The 22,152-nt window shown below is 38.2% G+C and overlaps 1 protein-coding gene across 7 annotated transcripts; it reads right to left on the reverse strand.

The window, feature by feature from the left end:
- Positions 1 to 3,077: 3,077 nt before the first annotated feature.
- LOC115008767 (polymeric immunoglobulin receptor-like) lies at positions 3,078 to 17,901 on the reverse strand. Of its 7 annotated transcripts, none has more exons than XM_029432562.1 (11): positions 17,503 to 17,901; positions 16,875 to 16,976; positions 13,982 to 14,083; positions 8,992 to 9,093; positions 8,406 to 8,723; positions 8,011 to 8,319; positions 6,788 to 6,874; positions 6,537 to 6,626; positions 6,119 to 6,168; positions 5,315 to 5,604; positions 3,078 to 3,926 (listed from the first exon to the last, which is right to left on the reverse strand). In XM_029432562.1, the coding sequence occupies exons 1-11, from the start codon at positions 17,663 to 17,665 to the stop codon at positions 3,833 to 3,835; spliced, it is 1,707 nt and encodes a 568-aa protein (XP_029288422.1). In that variant the 5' UTR covers positions 17,666 to 17,901; the 3' UTR covers positions 3,078 to 3,832. The 7 variants fall into 7 exon arrangements, with proteins under 7 accessions (XP_029288422.1, XP_029288425.1, XP_029288426.1 ...); XM_029432565.1 differs by having other exon boundaries at positions 5,305 to 5,604; XM_029432566.1 differs by lacking the exon at positions 13,982 to 14,083.
- Positions 17,902 to 22,152: the final 4,251 nt, after the last annotated feature.

Below are 22,152 nucleotides of genomic sequence, written 5' to 3' on the forward strand. Positions count from 1 at the left end.
TCACTTCCAACATTTCAGTTTGTAAAACCAAAGTTACATTAATGATAAGAATAGTTTTGAAAGTTAGCTTGATTTGAGATTTAACTTTAGCGTAAACACATTTTTATTACATTTTTTTATCATGGTGCTTCTGTTGAAGCGTATTTTAAAAAGAATTACACTTAATAATACAATAAAGAAAATGTTACATTTGAATTATGACCGATTAAGTGCCATACAACAACATTTATTTGTATCTTATATTTTACATTTAGCATTGGGTGATAAGATCAAAAAAGCACAAACATCCCAGTCTGACACTTTTCTTGCATCACAGCAGATCCATTTGCAACATCAACAAAGACAAATATTTAAGACAAATGATAAATAAACTAAGTTATGATATATAACTATAGGTTAAGTCAACTATATGTAATGAAAATTAGCCCCATGTTTACCAACTGCAACATTAAAGTGATGAACACATGCATCGATAATTACAATCCAATAATCTAATATATATTATTCTGAAATTCTGCTTCGTGAGTACTTTTACTTTGTAAGTTTATTTTGATGCTGATTAAAGTCCTGGCTTTTAATGTAAGAGAGTATTTAAACTGAAGTATTGCTGCTTTCACTTGTCACACTTCTTCCACCACTGCTTGAACAAACACACATACTAACTGGCTCTGTTTAAAGAAGGACTTTCATCCGACCGTCCTAATTTGGCACACTTCCCCTCGTGTGAAGAGATGTGCAAAGATGCCCCCCGAATGTGAGAAAACATTACCCAACAACAGCCGACATAGAAACACTGCAGCAGCAGTTTAACAACCGCTTTCAAGACGTCCACGCCACGCAGCGCATATGAAATAATATATCACTCAGGAATGTAGATGATCTGTTTATGTGTGACGCTAATTCATAATTCATAATATAATTATATGAGTTGAAGTACTAGGACTACTAAATGCATTTGAATATGAACAATAGAAAGTTCCATAGTCGTGTTGTAATACAGAGAGCGCTGTGGAAACTGGTACAATAAACATTCATTGCCTGTATATATTTAGTTATTTTAATGAAATGAGTCGCTATAGTTGGAAAAGAGTTGGTCTGTTGTTCCACGACCAGGACGGAATCCGCATTGTTCCTCTTCAATCAGAGGTTCGACTACCGGCCGAACCCTCCTTTCCAGTACCTTGGAGTAGACTTTACCAGGGAGGCTGAGAAGTGTGATACCCCTGTAGTTGGCACACACTCTCTGGTCCCCCTTTTTAAATAGGGAACCACCACCCCGGTCTGCCAACCCCTAGGCACTGTCCCAGACTTCCACGCAATGTTGACGAGGCGTGTCAACCAAGACAGGCCCATCAACACCCAAAGCCTTCAGCATTTCTGGACGGATCTCATCAACCCCTGCGGCTTTGCCACTGTGGAGTTGTTTGACTACCTCAGTGACTTCCATCAGGGAAACTGACGATGATCCCCCATCAGCTTCCAGCTCTGCCTCTAACCATAGAGGGCGTGTTAGTCGGATTCAGGAGTTCCTCAAAGTGCTCCTTCCACCGGCCGATAACCTTCTCAGTCGAAGTCAAACAACAAACGACCGTTCAGGTTTAGATCAGGGAGGCCCTTCCTCCCAATCACGCCTCTCCAGGTGTCTCCATCGTTTCCCACGTGTGCGTTGAAGTCTCCCAGCAAGACTAAGGAGTCCCCTAATGGAGCCCCCTGCAGGGCTCCATTCAGGGTCTCCAAGAAGGCCGAATACTCAGAACTGCGGTTTGGGGCATAGGCACATCATTGTGTCATAAATAACACATCATTTTACACCACAAATAGCATTTACTATCATCAGTAGAATCATGTTTATCTTTTCGTAGGCCCTTTAAGACAATTCATTTTTGTATTACAACTTTTCTAAAATGTTATGTTTCAATATGCAAATTAGGCTTTATCTAAAGCTAACGTTTGATGAATTTAGGAGAAATCTAAAGACAAAGTATCATAAACATCTTAATGTGTATCTTGGATGTTTTCTGTCCACTAGTCTGAAAGAAGACTTATTGAAGCCCAAACCTTCAAATTAAACATGCATGAAAAACATGCTTTTGTCTTTAGTGTCTCGCCAAATGAACTGCCAATGCATAACTTTTGCATAAGACATCAGCAGTCATGTAGAACCCTCACCTGTTCACTGCAGAAAGAAATGATCAAGGAAAGATATTTATCTTTTTATTACATACTATACATTTGTTTGATTAAATCACTTGAACTTGCTTACCAGAAAATGTGTTTTCTGTTTCCTGCAAGCCTCCAAAAGGAGAGAATATCACCTGAACACATTAAAATGGATGTTGAGTTATTTGTGGATGGTAACTTACAGAAGGCAAAGTGTAAGAAATATCTGATCGTTGTTGACAGTCTTCCTTTGCCCTCAACCTTCATGAATAATTGGACATTTATATGTTGTGTTTTTCCAGGTAAATTGAGATAACTTGAGCTATGCCAATAACTAGCATATGAGTCTATTCGGCCCTTTCAAGCTCTGTCTTTTCTTTATTAAGACATATGTCTGGTCCAATAGAAAATGATCACTTAAACAAAAGCCAAAGGCAAGACCAAACATTTCATAGCCTATATTTATAAAATAATTCTACAAACACACATATCATATCTGAACATTATTTTACACTTTAATAAAACATCGAATGGCACAACAGCAATAACATGTAGGTCTGGTGTCTCTGTGTGAACTCTGTGTGTTTTCTCCTCCAAGCTCCTCCTGACAACCGGCTCTCAGAGCTCTGACCTCTGACCTCAGACCTCTGACCTCAGACCTCAGACCTCAGACCTCTGACCTCAGACCTCAGACCTCTGACCTCAGAGCTCTGACCTCTGACCTCTGACCTCAGACCTCAGACCTCTGACCTCAGACCTCAGACCTCTGACCTCAGAGCTCTGACCTCTGACCTCAGACCTCTGACCTCAGACCTCAGAGCTCTGACCTCTGACCTCATACCTCTGACCTCAGACCTCAGACCTCTGGACCTCTGACCTCAGACCTCTGACCTCAGAGCTCTGACCTCAGACCTCTGACCTCTGACCTCAGAGCTCTGACCTCTGACCTCAGACCTCTGACCTCTGACCTCAGACCTCAGACCTCAGACCTCTGACCTCAGACCTCAGACCTCTGACCTCTGACCTCTGACCTCTGACTACAGCCCAGTTCAAGTCCATTCATATTCAATACTCTTCTTCAGAAAGTTCAACTTTATTCTCAAAATAAAAATCTCCCTCCCCTTATTTGTTGTCCTTATATATTCTAATTATTTTTGAATAATTTGATTAATCCGTTGATTATTTTCTAGATGAATCGTTTGGTTTATAAAATGTTATAAAATAGTGAAACATGTCCATCTTAGTTTCTTTAAGTCCAATGATGTTTAAAACCTTAAGATATTCACTTAAATATGATATAAAACAACATTTCCATATTTGAGAGGCTGAAAACAGCATCTTCTGACATTTTATGGATTATTTAAATAGTTGGCGATAATTTTTTTATATTTATCTATCCCTCATAAACTGATTCATTCCCTTAATAAATATAATTCTGACATAAACTGAAAGTATGAAAATGATCATCCAAAGTTCTATGAAATGAAAGTCACTGACATCACATGTGCATTACAAGATGTACAGTAATGTTACTGCAAACTAATACAACATGAGAAGTAACTAAGACCACCATGTTGAAACCTGTCACTTATGTTATAACGAACATTATTGTAATCAGAGGCAGCAGTCGTTTGACCTGTCGTCAGTGAGAGGATGAGGAGAAGGCACTTCTTCATTTTGTTGGTTTTGGAGATACAGGAGCGCCCCCGGAGGCCACAGCTGCTGATGAGGTCCGTGCGACGTGTGTATGTGTGTGTGTGTCGACCCTGCGCAAAATAGAGCGGAGGAGAGAAAGTAGACAGTACACACTGAAACATGCACATAAATCAGATCAATAACATCAATAACAGCGTTTAGTTTATTTAATCTAAGAGCTCCTGGTCAATGGGAAAAGCGAGTTGTGGATATATATGAAAAATTAAAACAACTGGAGAAAAAACTTGAATTTCAGGGGGGGGGGGGGGGGCTCCGTTGAAACAATGGTAGGAGAAACACTGGAAAGTGTGCAGTCGGTCGAGGGCGCGTGTGTGTGTGCAGTGAGTATGAAGTCAGCAGTAACATAGCCGTGCAGTGTGTGTACGGTTTATGTCATTAGCCTGAAGCTAGCAGCGACAACAGCGGCTCGATGACTGCACAGATGATTCTTATGTTTCTTAGTATTTTGTCTATGAGATGTTCTATTTTATAGCATTACACCATCACCTCTACCCAGAAGAGCTATAAAAAACCAACAGGAAGTGAAACACAGGCCCATTAAAGTCTCCACCCACAGCACGAAACCACAGGAAGCTACTGCAGATGGAATATCAAGATATCAATATCTTTTATGACACAAGTTTGCTGCGTTGCCGTTATGAATACTTTTGCATTTTGTGTTGTTTATTCGTCTTATTATTCGTATTATTACATTACAATAAGTGACCTGCTGAAAGCATTACTGCAGTTCACATTAATACACTGAACTGAATTAAATCAATATCTACCAAAGAAAATGATGTTTATTGCTCGTAACACACAGGAAGTCAATGTGCTGCGTTGGCCAATCATATGAGTGTATAAATCAATATAAATCAATCTTGTGCTGCTGGGATAATAAGACAATAATAAGGGTAAGACTTCAAACTCATTGTTAGTCAAACTGGGATGCATCTTCTTTTTAACTTGCAGAACAAGCGTAACATTACATAAACGTTTGACACACTGGCGACCTGACGCTCATATATATCTGATGCTTCACGAAGGTCACCAGCTTGTCGCTTGTTACTCTGTCAGCATGTAAACACAGTATGTTATTTATATCTTTTAGTTTGAGAATTTCATTTGACTTTTATCTTTAAATTGTGATATTATGGTTTTCTTGTTTTGGATGCATGTTGGAAACATGTACTGTAAAATGAATGTGTGTTAAAACCGAATGTGTTGACACACACATGAAATCTGTTTATTGGAGATGGATTCATGCTGTGTTCACTGGTACTGCAGCAGACATCAGTGCACACACCACTAAACCACAACACACTAATGCTAATGGCAGGATTTAAAAACAATATGAACTTAGATCATCAGATATTTAGTCATAAGCGGTAGACGATGGATGGATGCAATTATCATCCAATACAGAATACATATTTGGTAAATATATACATTTCCTCACTGCTTCGGTGGCTTGTTGACTGTTGAGTAGAGAGGATCCTCTGAAGATGGCTGCTTGACCGTAGAGGAGGTTGGACTGTGGCTGTCCTTCACAGTAGAATATTCACAGGCAGAGCAGCTGGGTTTGGTAATCAGCGCCTCACCACCAGAGCCGTTTTGAAAGTTGATGGTGGCGTAATGCAGCGAGGCAGCGCGGTGCGTCTCATAGTTGACAGTGGTATAAATCGTGTTCATTGCATTTCTTGGGTCTGGCCTCCGGGGGCGCTCCTGTATCTCCTCGTAGATGTATTCCTTCCGGGGAAGAATGAAAAATACAGTCTGAACAGTTCATCCAATGCAAACAATAAGCACTAACCAACACAATTCAATGACATGAAGCATGCAACATTCAGATCTGTACATTTCATTGTGCATATAATGAATTAATTAAACCTTTTATACTATATGTCATTTTTCTGTATTCTGAAAATAATATTATTTGTTAACATTATTAACATTGTTTTTTATATAATTAATTGTACCATTATTATTGTATGAATAATATTTGTATTGATTTAAACATTCCCATATGTACTGTATCGTTTATGTCACATAGTGACACATTTTATGTTGTTGCTACTCAACTCAATATTATGTCTTGAATATTAAATATCCTTTGATTTGATTCATTTTGCGATTCAGATTATGTATTCTGTTCTGTCTGGCATAATGTGTGCATGAGTAATCTAACTATTGCTCAATGTTACCAGAACAATGAACACCAGTAAGACATCACCACCAAGCACAGAGACATGTATACACGAACCTCTTTGACACGCGGAGCTGCTGCTGGATTTCTTTTGTTCTTTGAATGTCCTGTCAGAAACAAAAATACATAAACAAGCAGAAGGACAAAAAGTGAATTCATCTCTCACAGTTGCTTCTCTATCTTCCTAATTTACAACCAGCTCCTGCTGCACTATTCAGTTGAGAAGCGACGGAGTTGCACTTCTTGATGATTTTGTATTTTCCAATTTGGAGTGGGACGGTCTATCCCCAGAAATAAGCAAATATGAAATCTAGAAATCAAAATCAACTTCCACACATGAATAAAACTAAAGTCCATTATGTCTACTTTGCCTTTTCTAGACACACAGCTGTACAGCATGGAGATGTCGTGAATGTGGTTTTGAGTGTACTGTATGTGCATGTTTCAGGTTCTGCAAACCGGTAAAAACTCTTACGTTTGTAGATGAGGATCAAAGTGAGCACAAACAGCAGCAGCAGCAGCAGCGGGACGACACCGATCACAATAATGACGACCTGAGCGGCACCTGCGACCACGTGACAAATCAAATATCCAGCATGGGTTAAAACACATGTCACTATCCTGCAGAGCGGCCTGTGTGGAGGACTTCAAGATACATTTGACAGAAAATGAATTGTAAAATGTTTTCCTGCAGCAGAAGGTTGGATATAAAAAATGCTCTCTTACCACGACGCTCAGGTGGCGTTGTTTCTGAGTCTGATTCAGTAGTTGACTGGGTTGAAGAACAAGGAAACGTGGTTGTTGTTGGTTGTACTGAAAGCAAACAAAAGTGCATTGAAGTTGTACATGAAAGCTTGCAAAGGAAAGAAAATCAGTCAAAGATCTGCACACTGTACTGTTCTTGCCGTAGTTTGTTGATCCAGCACCTGTAAATGTTTGTTGGATGTGTGAGCCTTACAACCTGTTTATCTTTAAATAAGATAATAATAGGTTTCAGAAAACTTAACAAACTGGGGTTTGTTTATGAAGCGGGCTTTAACCAAGAAGACTCACGGAGACGTTTGTGTTTTACAAAGGTCAATAAAGAGGTCGACGCTGTAAACGTAAAGAATGTGAAGCAAAGGGAGTGAACCAGTTGAAGGGCCACAGGGGCCCATTGTTGATCTCATGCTTTCAAAATATGGCTCTGATAGTTTAAAACATTTACAAGCTGCACAGATAGGGAAACTAGGCACAATACTCCAATGTTATTTATACTATTTTAATTCTGCTGTTGTTATAATGGTGCTTCAGACTCATTACATCAACACTGTGATGATTGTTCTGTAAATGCTCTTATTCTGTCTAATCTGTACTAATTGTTATGTTTCTGCTGTGAAGCACTTTGGGCTGCACTTCTTGTATGAAAGGTGCTATACAAATACAGCTTATTATTATTATTATTATTATTATTATTATTAATAATAATAATAATATTAAGATCACAATCTTTATTTAAAACGTTACGGTTTGGTTTAATAACTAAAATTCTGGTAAAATTTGAAATGTGCTTTTTAAACATGGTTATACATTATTATATTATATTATATTATATTATACACGATTATATAAAATGAAAGCTTCACTCAGAAGAAAGGTTCTTAGGGTGAGTATAGGCTCATCACACCTTTGTGTCTTACCCAGCCCCCACAGCATATGAAACCACTTCCTTTTCTTGTTTCCTCCTGTGTACAACCTTTAACGGCTTAGAGTCGTCATTTTGGAAGTTTTGCTGCCTGAAACTTAACAGATCAAAAGCACATATTTGTACAAAATAACTTAAAATAAAAAGTCCAGCAGTAATCAAGAATTACTGGAGCTTTCTTTTCATGCTAGCCCTCCATCAGTTACCCTCCTACAGTCTGAACCAGGGTCGGATACCATGCCCAAAATAAAATAACATGACTCACCGACAGTCATCTGAAATCTGTGGAAGAATGAGTTGCTTTGTTCTTTGTTAGTGCTTTGTGCTCCACACCAGTATGTCCCCGTGTCCTCTGCTGTTACGTCTCTCACTGTAATGGTGATATTTCCTTTGCTGTCATCCTTCATGGAAAACCTCTCGTTGTTGGGCTTTGTGGTGCGTACTAGAGGTTCACATATCGATGGATCTTCTCCTTTACAGATGAATTTGTTTTTGCGATCCCCCTCTGGATATCTACACCAGTATGTAAATGTCTCACCACTAGTTGGAGTCCTAGTGAAGTTAGTGATAGTAGCTGTAGACAGACAGACAGCATTGAAGGTATTTCACAACATATTTCAGAGACAACTTTATTATAAATGTGAGATAGTTGCTTCTCACCTTCAACCTTCAGTTGTATTGATCTGTATTGAGCTCTGTTTCTTCCTTGTGTAGTTTCCACTCCACACCGGTAGACTCCAGCATGCTGTGAGGACACATTACTGATGGACACGCTGAAGCCACTTTGGTTTTCTGTGAGAGTGAATGTCCCGTTTGACTTCAGAGAAGAGTTTATTGATAAAATATCCTGACAGGTTGAACCTTCCACTTTGCAGAAACACTCGACTGTGGAGTGTTTCTTTCCTTTGCATTCACATGTGATGGTGGTTTTAGCTGTTCTGTACGCAGTTTGAATAAATGATTCCTTGCAGCTGTAATCTGCAAATTAAAAAAGAAAAGTAAAACATGAAATATGTCAATTACACCTGTCGTGACTTGTACTGTGTACTTTATAGCAAATTGATTTGGATTTTGTCTAACTTTGATGTAGATGATGACTTGAAATAGATGACTGAATGTGGAAGTATTTGTCCTAGTTTGCATGTATGACACATTAGTTCTTTGAGGGTGTAGTTACTCGAAAGTGATGAAGTGATTTAACTAAGGACAAGAGAGACTAATAAAAAAAAGATGCAGCATTTCTTACCAACTTTCACTTTGTCCTGACCTTTCGAGTCAGAACCTTCGCCAGAGCTTGGTTTATACCTGTCCTCTTTGCGTCCCTTCCCTTTAGATGAGACCTCACAAACTGCAGAGAGAGACACAAGTACACATCACGTCAGATTCTGAACATGATTAAGATTAATCAGTCGACCATAGGTTCAATCAAACTGGTTGATTTTGTATTTTTCATTTTCTGAGAAAGATCAGAAAGATCTCGTTGTATCATTTATTTCTTGGTTTAGCGTTAAACTGCTATATGCTCACCATAGTCATAAAGATAACATACAAGTCTGACTCTGTATTACATCCTTTACCAATACTAATTATGTTATGGCCTATTAATCTAAGATAATCTTTCCTTAACTATTGTCTTACATATAAATGAGCAAAACTGTTGTCTATTCAAATGAAAACATAGTTCACCGTTTTATATTTGGAAGCTGTAGTACAGGAGCAGGACAGTATTGCAGTACATTATCAGTTTATTGATAAAATATCCTGACAGGTTGAACCTTTCACTTTGCAGAAACACTCGACTGTGGAGTGATGGTGGTTTTAGCTGTTCTGTACGCAGTTTGAATAAATGATTCCTTGCAGCTGTAATCTGCAAATTAAAAAAGAAAAGTAAAATATGTAAATAAAAAACGTTTTATGTCTATATTGCCTTTCCAAACCAGAATTACAATGTTCTTCATTGGTGTACAGAAAATACCAAATATAAACGATAAGGATTGAAGTGGCCAAACATAAGCAAGAACAACAAAATGTAAAGTAATAATAATATAATAAATATAAGTGTAGTAAACTGAATAACTTCTTAAGAGGCACATTTATAACAGTTATCTTTTAATTCTCTACTATCAGGAGTCAGGCAGAAGTAATATTTTTACCTGTAATCAGCGAGAGGAAGAGCAGAAAGCTCCTCATTGTGTTGATCTTGGATGCTGAAATCTTCAGTGAGACTATTTTCTGCACTACTACTCCAGTTCCTCTTTCTCTTTGGTTTATATTCAGCGTCTGGACAGCTGTGTTTCCTGAGCTGGTGTGTTAGGTTACCTGAAAGTTACCCTCACCCTCCTTATCTTCTTCCTCTTATCTTTCTTCTGTCGTCTCTGTGTTTTTGTATAATACAGCATTAACCCAATGTGTCCCAGCGACTTGTAAACAAACGATTGGTCTCTCTCTCAATGAACATATCAACAGCCCTGGTCATCAGGGTCAAATGAACTTGGTTGTAACACCTCATTACACTTTTATATAGCAATCCAAGCAACATTTGAGCTGCTAGCAAAGAAGCCACACTACAGCTGATGTTAGCAAATTCTTTTTATTAGCATTTTCCTGAAATAATGTTATATATTCTGTGTACATTTCTTTGCCTCTCAGTAAAATACTTTGTAACTATTGTTTACATATCGATATAAAAACACATACCATTTGTTATATCAATTATAAGATAAAGAAGACATTTGATGTGTATGTAAACCTTATTTAATATCACTATAAAAAGATTTTTCTTTTAATAAATCAAATATAATATTAAAGATATTGAAAACAAAACAAAAGTGACTCAATGTACATTGTGCATTATGTTAGTAAACAAAGGGAAGGCTTTAAAAAGTTGAAACAACTACATGTTGTATAACTACAATATATACAATGTACGTATGACATCCGTCTGCAGCTGATGATGGAGATGTTGTGGCCTCCAGGCTGAAATGCAAATCCAGCAGCAGTAAAAGTGCAAATTGGTGAGATAATGACTGTGGTTATTACTTTAATCTACAAGGTATACGTTTCATTCAATATGTTCTTGTAGCATTCAGCAAAGGGAACATGTGGAGTTGTGGCTACTTGCAGGTTGTTATGCTGTGATGTTGCTGGTCCGGCCCACTTGAGATCAGATTGTGCTGCATGTGGCCCCTGAACTAAAATGAGTTTGACACCCCTGCTCTAAACCCTGATTTACAGTATTATTCATGTATGAACCCTGCTCCTTATCGGAACCAGTTAAGCCAGGATGCAAACATTACTATGTTACTTCACACCCCTGAGCCACAAATGCAGCAAAGCCAACCATAAGCAAAGGCAACAACAACAATAACTCTGCAAGAATGCCAAATTATTAATCAAAACAGTCTATTTCTTACTATCAAGCACACCTGTATGCATTTCAATCCAACTGTCCTGGATTTACTCCTGTTTTAGTGAACATTGTTCAGAGATGTTGACTCACTTGTATTGCAGAACTGGTAACTTGGTGTAAATCAGTGCAGATGCCCTGTGACTAAACCTTGAATCAAACAAAGTGAACAATGTAATGGATCCTAAATCTGAAGTCAGGTTTGAATAAAATAAATCTGTTTAACAATAACTGAAAAGTGTCAGGATTTGTCTCAGTGTGGGTTGCTGACAGTAGAATAGAAAGGGTCTTCAGAAAGTGTGCATGGATCATTGACAGTGGAGTATGTGTTAGCACTAGCTTCAGCAGAGCTGTTGGGGAAGTTGACAGTGGAGTAATCCTGCGAGGCAGAGGGGTTTGTTGGAGCGTTGGCGGTGACATAAATAGTTTTAAGTGCAGTTCCTGAGCCTGGCTTCTGGGGGCACTCCTGTATCTCATCATAGGCACGATCCTATCAGAGCAGAATGAGAAACACAGGACGGACAGTTCATATGCAATCCTTACAATAAGCACTAACAAGTTATAGCTAACATTGGCGTTTAGCTAGCATGGTTGTAGACTCTTTGTTTTCATTTAATATGATCTTGTAACCTGATCATGGTGTATCCCTAGAATCAAGCATCATGCTGCAGTGACGTCCATGTTGACTTTGCTGATGCTCAGCTACAAAACACCTTCATACATCTGTTATCATTCTGACATGGTTGACTTTTACGTCAGTTACTTTGTTGTCATTGTGAGCATGTTGCCCTGCTTGCGTTAGCATTTAGTTCAAAGTACCATTGTGCCTAAGTATAGTCTCACAACAGCTAGCATGGCTGTAGACTCTTACTGTGAAAGTCAAAGACTGTTGGTGCCAACCTGGAAATCATCCAAATGTAAATATTGTATCGGACCAATTGTTGGTCTTTTAAATCGCGCACGCACACGCACACACACACACACACACACACACACACACACACACACACACACACACGCACACGCACACGCACACGCACACGCACACACACACACACACACACACACACACACACACACACACACACACACACCTCGTTGTTCTGTGCTTCTTCAATTCTTGTGTTTTTTGAACGCTGAAATTCTGTCAGAGAAAAATTTGAAGGGAAAATTAGTGTAAATATTTAACAGACATTTTAAGGCTTATTCACATTTTCCTGGTTCAACATATTACTTCCAGTAAGAAGAAAGTGTGTGTGCATGTCCATGTTTCACGAAATCTCTTACTCTTGTAGCCTAAAGACAAAATAAGCAGAAGCACCAGCGCAGAGACGCAGCCCACAGCGATGATGAGAGGTAACGAGGAGCCACCTGCAGGAGACATAGTCACACAACAACCATCAGCACACAGAACTCATTCAGTCTGTGTTATAGAATTTAAGCGGAATTCTCACAAAACAAATGATATATATATAATATATAATCTCACTATCTCTCGCAGCATCAGCAGCAGTGGACTGGATAGATGAAACGGGAGATGTAGCAGCTGTACGAGGAGATGGTGTTGATGATGTTGTTGAGATAATAGGGGGTGTCGATATAGTTGGAGTCACTAAGAAAATAGATAAAATAGATTTCAGATCTATAGTATGAATTATAAGAAATACAATTTTGCAAAACTTTGCAAATACAATACATTAAAAAGGTTTTAAAAAATATATGAATATATATTTCATGTAAACATATATTATAATAATAATAATAATAATAATAATAATAATAATAATAATAATAATAATAATAATAATAATAATAAGCTTTATTTGTATAGAATTTCAGCCCAAAGTGCTTCACAGCAAAAACATAACAATTAGTACAAGGACAGAATAAGAGCATTTACAGTACAATAATCACAGTGTTGATGTAAATGAAGCACCATTATAACAATAGCAGAATTAAAATAGCAGATAAAAAAGCAGAATTAAAATAGTATAAAATAACATTGGAGATCATGCCTAGTTTCCGTATATGTGCCGTACTTAACGACCTACTGAAACCACATTCATCACCTTTCTTGTAAATGTTTTAAACTGTCAGAGCCATATTTTGAAGCATGAGATCAACAATGGGCCCCTGTGGCCCTTCAGCTGGTTTACTCCCTTCGGTTAAAGCCAGTTTTTCTCCAATACACATTTACCAGAGAAACTTCCTCTTGTTCCCAGTGGTAACACAGTCTATTTGATCTCAGGTTTCTCAAAAACACACACTCTGAGATTCATCTCACTTACCTTTACACATTTAATGTTAAACCAGGCATAGCAAATATAAGTTGATCACTACTTATTGTAGCTTTTATTTGGATGTCAACAAATGTTGTAAAAGGGAGCAGAAGTTTTGTATTTCCAAATAGTAAGTATACGTGATTTATTTTACGGTATCTCACTTTACAACAGGCAGGACAAAATGTCTCAGCAGCAGCAGCAGCCGTGTCTTACATTGTTGCAGAGAATTAAAGCTGCCACAGGTTAACTTCACTGTCCATCATTAAGCCACCTACAATCTGAACAGGGGTCAGATTACATAGAATAATGTGACAACTCACCTACAGTCATCTGCAATCTGTGGAAGAATGAGTTGCTTTGTGCTTTGTTAGTGCTTTCTAACTTTGATGTAGATGATGACTTGAAATAGATGACTGAATGTGGAAGTATTTGTCCTAGTTTGCATGTATGACACATTAGTTCTTTGAGGGTGTAGTTACTCGAAAGTGATGAAGTGATTTAACTAAGGACAAGAGAGACTAATAAAAAAAAGATGCAGCATTTCTTACCAACTTTCACTTTGTCCTGACCTTTCGAGTCAGAACCTTCGCCAGAGCTTGGTTTATACCTGTCCTCTTTGCGTCCCCTCTCTTTAGATGAGACCTCACAAACTGCAGAGAGAGACACAAGTACACATCACGTCAGATTCTGAACATGATTAAGATTAATCAGTCGACCATAGGTTCAATCAAACTGGTTGATTTTGTATTTTTCATTTTCTGAGAAAGATCAGAAAGATCTCGTTGTATCATTTATTTCTTGGTTTAGCGTTAAACTGCTATATGCTCACCATAGTCATAAAGATAACATACAAGTCTGACTCTGTATTACATCCTTTACCAATACTAATTATGTTATGGCCTATTAATCTAAGATAATCTTTCCTTAACTATTGTCTTACATATAAATGAGCAAAACTGTTGTCTATTCAAATGAAAACATAGTTCACCGTTTTATATTTGGAAGCTGTAGTACAGGAGCAGGACAGTATTGCAGTACATTATATTGCTGTAGGATTTTACTCATATTGATGGATATGATGTAGTAAACCATATTAACATATTAACTCAAACTGGATGCATTTCTGAAGAAAATGTTGAAAACAGTTCAACAATCAGGTATTAGTCATGTTCTCACCTGTCATCAGTGAGAGGATGAGTAGAATAAAGCTCTTCATGATGTTGATTATTAAACTCCGGTAATCGGTTTGTCTCTGCAGTTGTGTTTCTTGAATTCCTGTCGTATGTGATCTCAAAACATCCTGCCCCACCTTTCTCCCTATCTTCCCCTTTTTCTTCATCTTAATTATAGCTCCTCCCTCATTATACGTTGCTTCTTTGACAGCAAACAAGTTGTGAGAGACAGAAACATACACTTTGGATTAATAGAAAGTCCCTGACATAAACCTTTCACAAAGTAAAATAGTAATATAATAGAAAGCCTCGTCATTGTTTTGATTAAAATAGGAAATAATCATCATAAATCTATGTATGTAATGTAAATGTAAAAATAATTGACAGGGTTAATAAAGGGGAAGTTGGGAGTTTCAGCAGTGTTAATGGCAGTGGACTTATGAAGTTACTAGTTGCAAGATATATTAAGTTAACAGGATGTGACTTGACGGCTAACATCACAAAACCACAAGAAGCTGCTGCCGATGAGATGGCATCTAATACTAAGCTACATGTTTCATTAGATTTGATTATTGAAATTGATCAATCTGTGTAATTATTTCCCACGTCTATTATTTACCTTTCTCAAACACCTGTTGATGTATATGTTGTCCAGCTTTTTTTCCCCAACAATGCGACAGTGTAACATTTTCACCTTTAATGGACATTTGACGGTAGAGAGACAGACAGGCGATAAGAAGTATGACATGCAGCAAAGATCTCCGGCTAAAGTCGAGCCAGGAGTGTTGAGGTTATATTTGTCCCAACCTAAAATATCTGTCAAGAGCTTTGCTTGGATGTTATGCTCCTTCGCTTGTCAGACTGTCTGTATGAACCAGACCTACTGCAGCTCCAGGCTGTTGAGGGGAATTTGGCGTATTTGTGTTGTAAGCACACTCAGGACTGCAGGATCATGTGTCCCAAACTGGGCCAAATCTGTACTTTAGTACAAAAGAAATGTCTGAAAAATGATCAATTGTGAACGTCAAACAGTCTTGAAATTACCTCATCAGGTCCGACAACATCAGTTGTGAATAGTGAATTATTTCATATCATCCATGTGTGCAGAGGGTAGCCAACAGGAAGTCAGACTCAGCTAGAGGAAGTCTCTAAAATGCTCTCAACAGGCTCCGCTTAATAAAGAACAGAAGCCTGAAAACAATCCTAGACAATCTTTAACTAGCACATGGAAGATGGATATCTAATATAAGGACATCGTGTTCGAACCATCAACCATCTGTAGGTGCTCCTGACCCCTCAAAAGTTCAAAGTGTCCCCCCAAGAAAAAACAACGTCAGTCGTTTCAAGTGGCCCAAAAACATGTTTACCTTCAAGTGACAAAGCCCTTTAGTCGCCGTAGGAATTATGACTTTTAATCAAATGTTTAATATTGTTAGTATGACGATGAAATTAAAAACTGTCACGCAAGAGTCTGACTAGAAAACGCTTTCCATTTGTCGTTATGGACGGAAGTTACACACAACGTATTTTGCCATTTTAAAGACTAAACTAAAGAGATATAAAATATCACTATTAAAAGTTACATATATGAATGTAACTCTTTCTATTTTAGGAGCTATCAATTATTTTCTTTAGATAAGATTAGATAGATAATGTTTTACTGTCAGTATCCATTTTGGATGAAATGTTTTGCCTGAAACTTCAGATCCACAACGCAAATGATGAACACAGTTATTTAATTACATCATTTAATAAGATAAAATATAAGTTGATCACTACTTATTGTAGCTTTTATTTGGATGTCAACAAATGTTGTAAAAGGGAGCAGAAGTTTTGTATTTCCAAATAGTAAGTATACGTGATTTATTTTACGGTATCTCACTTTACAACAGGCAGGACAAAATGTCTCAGCAGCAGCAGCAGCCGTGTCTTACATTGTTGCAGAGAATTAAAGCTGCCACAGGTTAACTTCACTGTCCATCATTAAGCCACCTACAATCTGAACAGGGGTCAGATTACATAGAATAATGTGACAACTCACCTACAGTCATCTGCAATCTGTGGAAGAATGAGTTGCTTTGTGCTTTGTTAGTGCTTTCTAACTTTGATGTAGATGATGACTTGAAATAGATGACTGAATGTGGAAGTATTTGTCCTAGTTTGCATGTATGACACATTAGTTCTTTGAGGGTGTAGTTACTCGAAAGTGATGAAGTGATTTAACTAAGGACAAGAGAGACTAATAAAAAAAAGATGCAGCATTTCTTACCAACTTTCACTTTGTCCTGACCTTTCGAGTCAGAACCTTCGCCAGAGCTTGGTTTACACCTGTCCTCTTTGCGTCCCTTCCCTTTAGATGAGACCTCACAAACTGCAGAGAGAGACACAAGTACACATCACGTCAGATTCTGAACATGATTAAGATTAATCAGTCGACCATAGGTTCAATCAAACTGGTTGATTTTGTATTTTTCATTTTCTGAGAAAGATCAGAAAGATCTCGTTGTATCATTTATTTCTTGGTTTAGCGTTAAACTGCTATATGCTCACCATAGTCATAAAGATAACATACAAGTCTGACTCTGTATTACATCCTTTACCAATACTAATTATGTTATGGCCTATTAATCTAAGATAATCTTTCCTTAACTATTGTCTTACATATAAATGAGCAAAACTGTTGTCTATTCAAATGAAAACATAGTTCACCGTTTTATATTTGGAAGCTGTAGTACAGGAGCAGGACAGTATTGCAGTACATTATATTGCTGTAGGATTTTACTCATATTGATGGATATGATGTAGTAAACCATATTAACATATTAACTCAAACTGGATGCATTTCTGAAGAAAATGTTGAAAACAGTTCAACAATCAGGTATTAGTCATGTTCTCACCTGTCATCAGTGAGAGGATGAGTAGAATAAAGCTCTTCATGATGTTGATTATTAAACTCCGGTAATCGGTTTGTCTCTGCAGTTGTGTTTCTTGAATTCCTGTCGTATGTGATCTCAAAACCTCCTGCCCCACCTTTCTCCCTATCTTCCCCTTTTTCTTCATCTTAATTATAGCTCCTCCCTCATTATACGTTGCTTCTTTGACAGCAAACAAGTTGTGAGAGACAGAAACATACACTTTGGATTAATAGAAAGTCCCTGACATAAACCTTTCACAAAGTAAAATAGTAATATAATAGAAAGCCTCGTCATTGTTTTGATTAAAATAGGAAATAATCATCATAAATCTATGTATGTAATGTAAATGTAAAAATAATTGACAGGGTTAATAAAGGGGAAGTTGGGAGTTTCAGCAGTGTTAATGGCAGTGGACTTAACACTGTCACGCAAGAGTCTGACTAGAAAACGCTTTCCATTTGTCGTTATGGACGGAAGTTACACACAACGTATTTTGCCATTTTAATGGACTTATCTAATGTTATCAGCCCATTGGATGGACGTTTTCAGATATGGGTTAGAAGGGTCCTACTACACGTACCAGTAGATTCAGAAGGCCATCTATTCACATGGTTAATCAACGATACAAATACAAGAATCGCCAACTTCTAGTGGCTGTAGTAATGAATAGAGCAAAGGAGAAAGTTAGGTGTAGTAGTATAAAGCGTGACAAAGTCCTCAAACGGAGGGTGGATGAGTGGGTCAAACAAACACGACTTTGTGTCCTGTATGAAACCAAAACTCAACACGTTGACTTATTTTAACGGTTCTCAGGAATTCAGAGCTTAAGGATTGCCTAACTAAGTAGTTGTGTTACATAAATTAGTTACACTTCATTTTCACAATGTGTAGGTAGATGCAATTTGTCCATTCTGCCCCGTCTGACAACTGACAAAGTCAAAGTCAAAATGGGGAAGCTAGAAAGGTCTCGCAACAATAAGAACACTTTGTTCAATTCCTGGACTGGTTTGGAAATTGTGGTTCATGTGGCGCTTTGAGTGACTGCAAAGCTTTATAAATGAAGTCCATTCCATTAAGCAAGGCACCGACTGACATCCTCTTCCACCACTAGTGTTAAACATCAGAGTGTGTGAAAGTGTGAAGCAGGGCGTTATTGTAGTAACATAGGTGTGTAAAGGAGCATCCTGCAGTGTGAGTACCAGAAAGTCCTCACACTGACCTCCACACACCATCAAATTGTGCTGAAACTGGCAACTTGAGGGCATCTCTCACGACTAATAACACAGATCAGGTTTCCTGATAGTCCTCTCCGGGTATCTCGGCTGACTGGACTGGGAGGGACACCCACCTTATTTCACAAAACTCTAATGTGTTTTGGCCGATGCCGTGGGTTTGGAGCCTGATAACGTTTGTCGTCTGCTCCAAGTGAAACATGGAACAATGGCTGATTGTGTGTTTATGGTTTATGAGTGTGTGTTTGCGATCAGTGGGACTGCCAGCCAATCTGGAAAGAAAACACAGATAAGATAGAGATGTTATCCGTTTGTGGGGTCTGTTGAGAAAATTTGTGGGTTGTTGTCGTAGTATGCGTTGTTGCTGTTGAGTTGTTGGTATTGCGTTTGTATTGGATCATTATGGAGCCAGCCAACTAACGAAACAATTGTTATGCACACCAGCATCATCTTCCCTGTGAGCAAGTAAAGATACCAAATCTAAATCTGTTAAAAGAATAATGTATATCCCATATACTAAAGACCAGCCCCGGTGGCGTGGCTCGTAGAGCAGGTGATCCACTTTCAAAGGATTGCAGCAGTGCCCTGGGGTTCGAATCTGACCAGTGACCAGTTTGCTGCATTTCATCCAATCTTAAACTGAACTATCATTTAAGGCATAAAAAGCCCACATTTTTTCTCTCCCAGCACGCTCTTCTCAATAACACATACACACAATCATCACTTTATTTTTAAATAGAACATGATATTCATACATCTTAGATGTGTGTGTCAAAGAATTTGAGGCAAAGATACTTTAAATCCACTGCAGCCTTGTACTTCGCCAGAAGCTTCGAGTAATGAACCCATTTTCGAAACAATTGGCTGAAGTGGTTCAGTGCTTCACAAAAGCTTAATTTACCCATCACTACTTCACACACCTAAGCCATACCATTATAATCACTCTGCCGGTTTTACATCTATTGTCCACTTGATGGCGCAGTAGAGCAAATGAAGCACCATAAAGCTTCGGCCCATGAGTGAACCTATTGGATGGAAAGCTTCAATGCTTCGTGAAGCTTCATCTCACTATCACTAGTTTTAACAAAAAGAGGACTTTATTCCAGGAAAGCTTACAAAATTGAAAAGTAACAAATAAAACCGAAAACAGACCAGAGGGTGAGCCGAGGTCGCCACGAGGTGAAAACACCATGTAACATGAATGACGACCGGACAAGGAACACTGGGACAGACAGGGATATATACACACAACCACTAAACGAGGGAACGAGACACAGCTGGGAGAGAAAGGAAAATACACATATTCATGTACAATTGCAGTGTTTTTTGTTCACTAAACCACTAAACTCAAATTCCGCTTTTGTGTTTCTCTTCATTTTAAACTGTTATTACACTCTCATAACATGCAATAAATTGTAAATGACTGCCAGATATGGAAAGTTCCAGGTATTGTTGGAAAATGGGCAAAAGTACTTACTCACAGGACATTTTCTGACCTTTTTATTGTCAAAATAAGCAAAAAAGTCCAGGCGAAAATGTTGAGGCTTTTTAGGCTTAGGTGTTAAAGGGTTAACCGATTAGTTACAAGTTAATGTGCGCCTCGATAGAAAAATGAACTGAAACATACATCCTCTTGCCCCGACCATGGCTCGGACACGTCAGCAGCATAACTGCGCTGTGTATTGATGAATCCATGGCGCTGTCTGTGGTGCTGAAGCAGCAAATAGATTTGTTATTACGACTATCGCCCTCCTGTCAGTTTCATCTTGGATCTATAAAATTCTCTAAATGATAAAGCTCGGGGGTGAAGGATGTTATTACACTGAGAGACAAAGTGAATCACGATTAAAGAGCAAAGGTTTTACACTACTGTAAAGGATTCAGCATGTGAACCACAGTTGTTATGAACCTGTTGTGTTGGAGCGAAGGCGCTGCACTGTGAAGTTTGATTGATGAGGGTTAACGTTGCCCTCCAGTGAGCGGAGCTGTGCACTGTTTACTTTAGGATTTAAAAGCTTGTGGGTAAGCGCCGGCTGCAGGGTGTCCTCCTCATCTAAACTCAGCCCCCGCTCTGCAACTGATTAATAATGTGATCCATCCTTTTAAAATAAATAATCCTGCAATTGGACTCTCATCACTTCTGAAATGCCACTAAAGTAGGTAGATAAACTTCCTTTTTTAATACCGTTCATTCACTGAGTGACCTTGTTAATCTTCATAGCTGCTCTTATCAGGTTTTGAATTACTTTTGTGATACAGTTAGAATGAAGCAGATAATACAATATAAACAGGATCATCACTAATGGTGGGAAATCTCCCTCCATTAACACCGAGCTCTGAAGTCTTTCTGAAGATACAAATGCAGTAAATTCCCTCTTTTAAAGTAGTGATATGTTTTCACTCCCTGAAAGCATTCCTGCCTCTTTTTCTTTCCAAGGACAGAATCACTTGACATGGAGTTTAGTTTACATGCTGCTGCGTATACTATGAGACATTTTCATTAAATAAAACGTCATTATCTCTTAATGAAACACAGAAAAAGCCTGACCTCTTTATCTCATGTTTTAGCCAGAACTGTACGTGTAGAAGAACTTTTCAGCGGGGCCTCCTCGAAGCTTTACGGAACAAAAATCCCCATTAACTATTCTTAAGCTGTTTGATATTATCACTGTGTAAAGTTCAGTGCGTTCCTGGAGATGTTCTTTCAAGGACATATGTTTTAGATATCTCCGCTTTGATGCTTCTGCTACAGTAATGCTGCGTTCACACAGGACGCAAAGCAAAAGAATTTGCGCAGTTACATATAAAGTCAGTACAGAGACACGTATACACGCAAATTTGCATTCGTACCAGTTGAAGTTTTTCAACTTGAGTGAGAAATTTGCATGACGCTGTGTTGCGAAAGCCTATCAGCGATGAAATTCTCCTGATGTGTTGAATGAGAAACAGAGGAAACATTAGCTGTGGGCACCCAGAGCTCGACAGAACCTCATATTTGTAGGACGGAAACGATGCTTATAAATGTATGTGCATAAACCATAGAGCAGGGGGGTCAAACTCATTTTAGTTCAGGGGCCACATGCAGCACAATTTGATCTCAAGTGGGCCGGAGCAGTAACATCACAGCATAATAACCTGTAAATAACAACAACTCAACGACACATTTTCCCTTCGTTTTAGTGCAAGAAAGTACATTCAGAAAATGTTCAAGTTTTATCTTTTTACAAAACATTATGAACCTGAAATTTCTTAAGAAAAAAAGGAGCAATTTCCACAATAGTATTAGTTTATAATTTACACATGTGTGTTACAACTTACTGATCACAGTGTATCTACAAAGGCACAACACATTTTGTCAGAGGTGTCTGGAACAGGATTTTACTTTATCATCAAAACAACA

Source organism: Cottoperca gobio, chromosome 5 (assembly GCF_900634415.1).
Source record: "Cottoperca gobio chromosome 5, fCotGob3.1, whole genome shotgun sequence".
NCBI lineage: Eukaryota > Metazoa > Chordata > Actinopteri > Perciformes > Bovichtidae > Cottoperca > Cottoperca gobio.

Coding starts and splice junctions, on each gene's coding strand:
- LOC115008767 (XM_029432562.1), bottom strand. CDS start 17,665: ATGAAGAAAAAGGGGAAGATAGGGAGAAAGGTGGGGCAGGAGGTTTTG. Junction 8,320..8,405: donor AATACAACTGAAGGTTGAAG/GTGAGAAGCAAC, acceptor GTCTGTCTACAG/CTACTATCACTAACTTCACT. Junction 5,605..6,118: donor CAGCTCCGCGTGTCAAAGAG/GTTCGTGTATAC, acceptor CTTCCCCGGAAG/GAATACATCTACGAGGAGAT.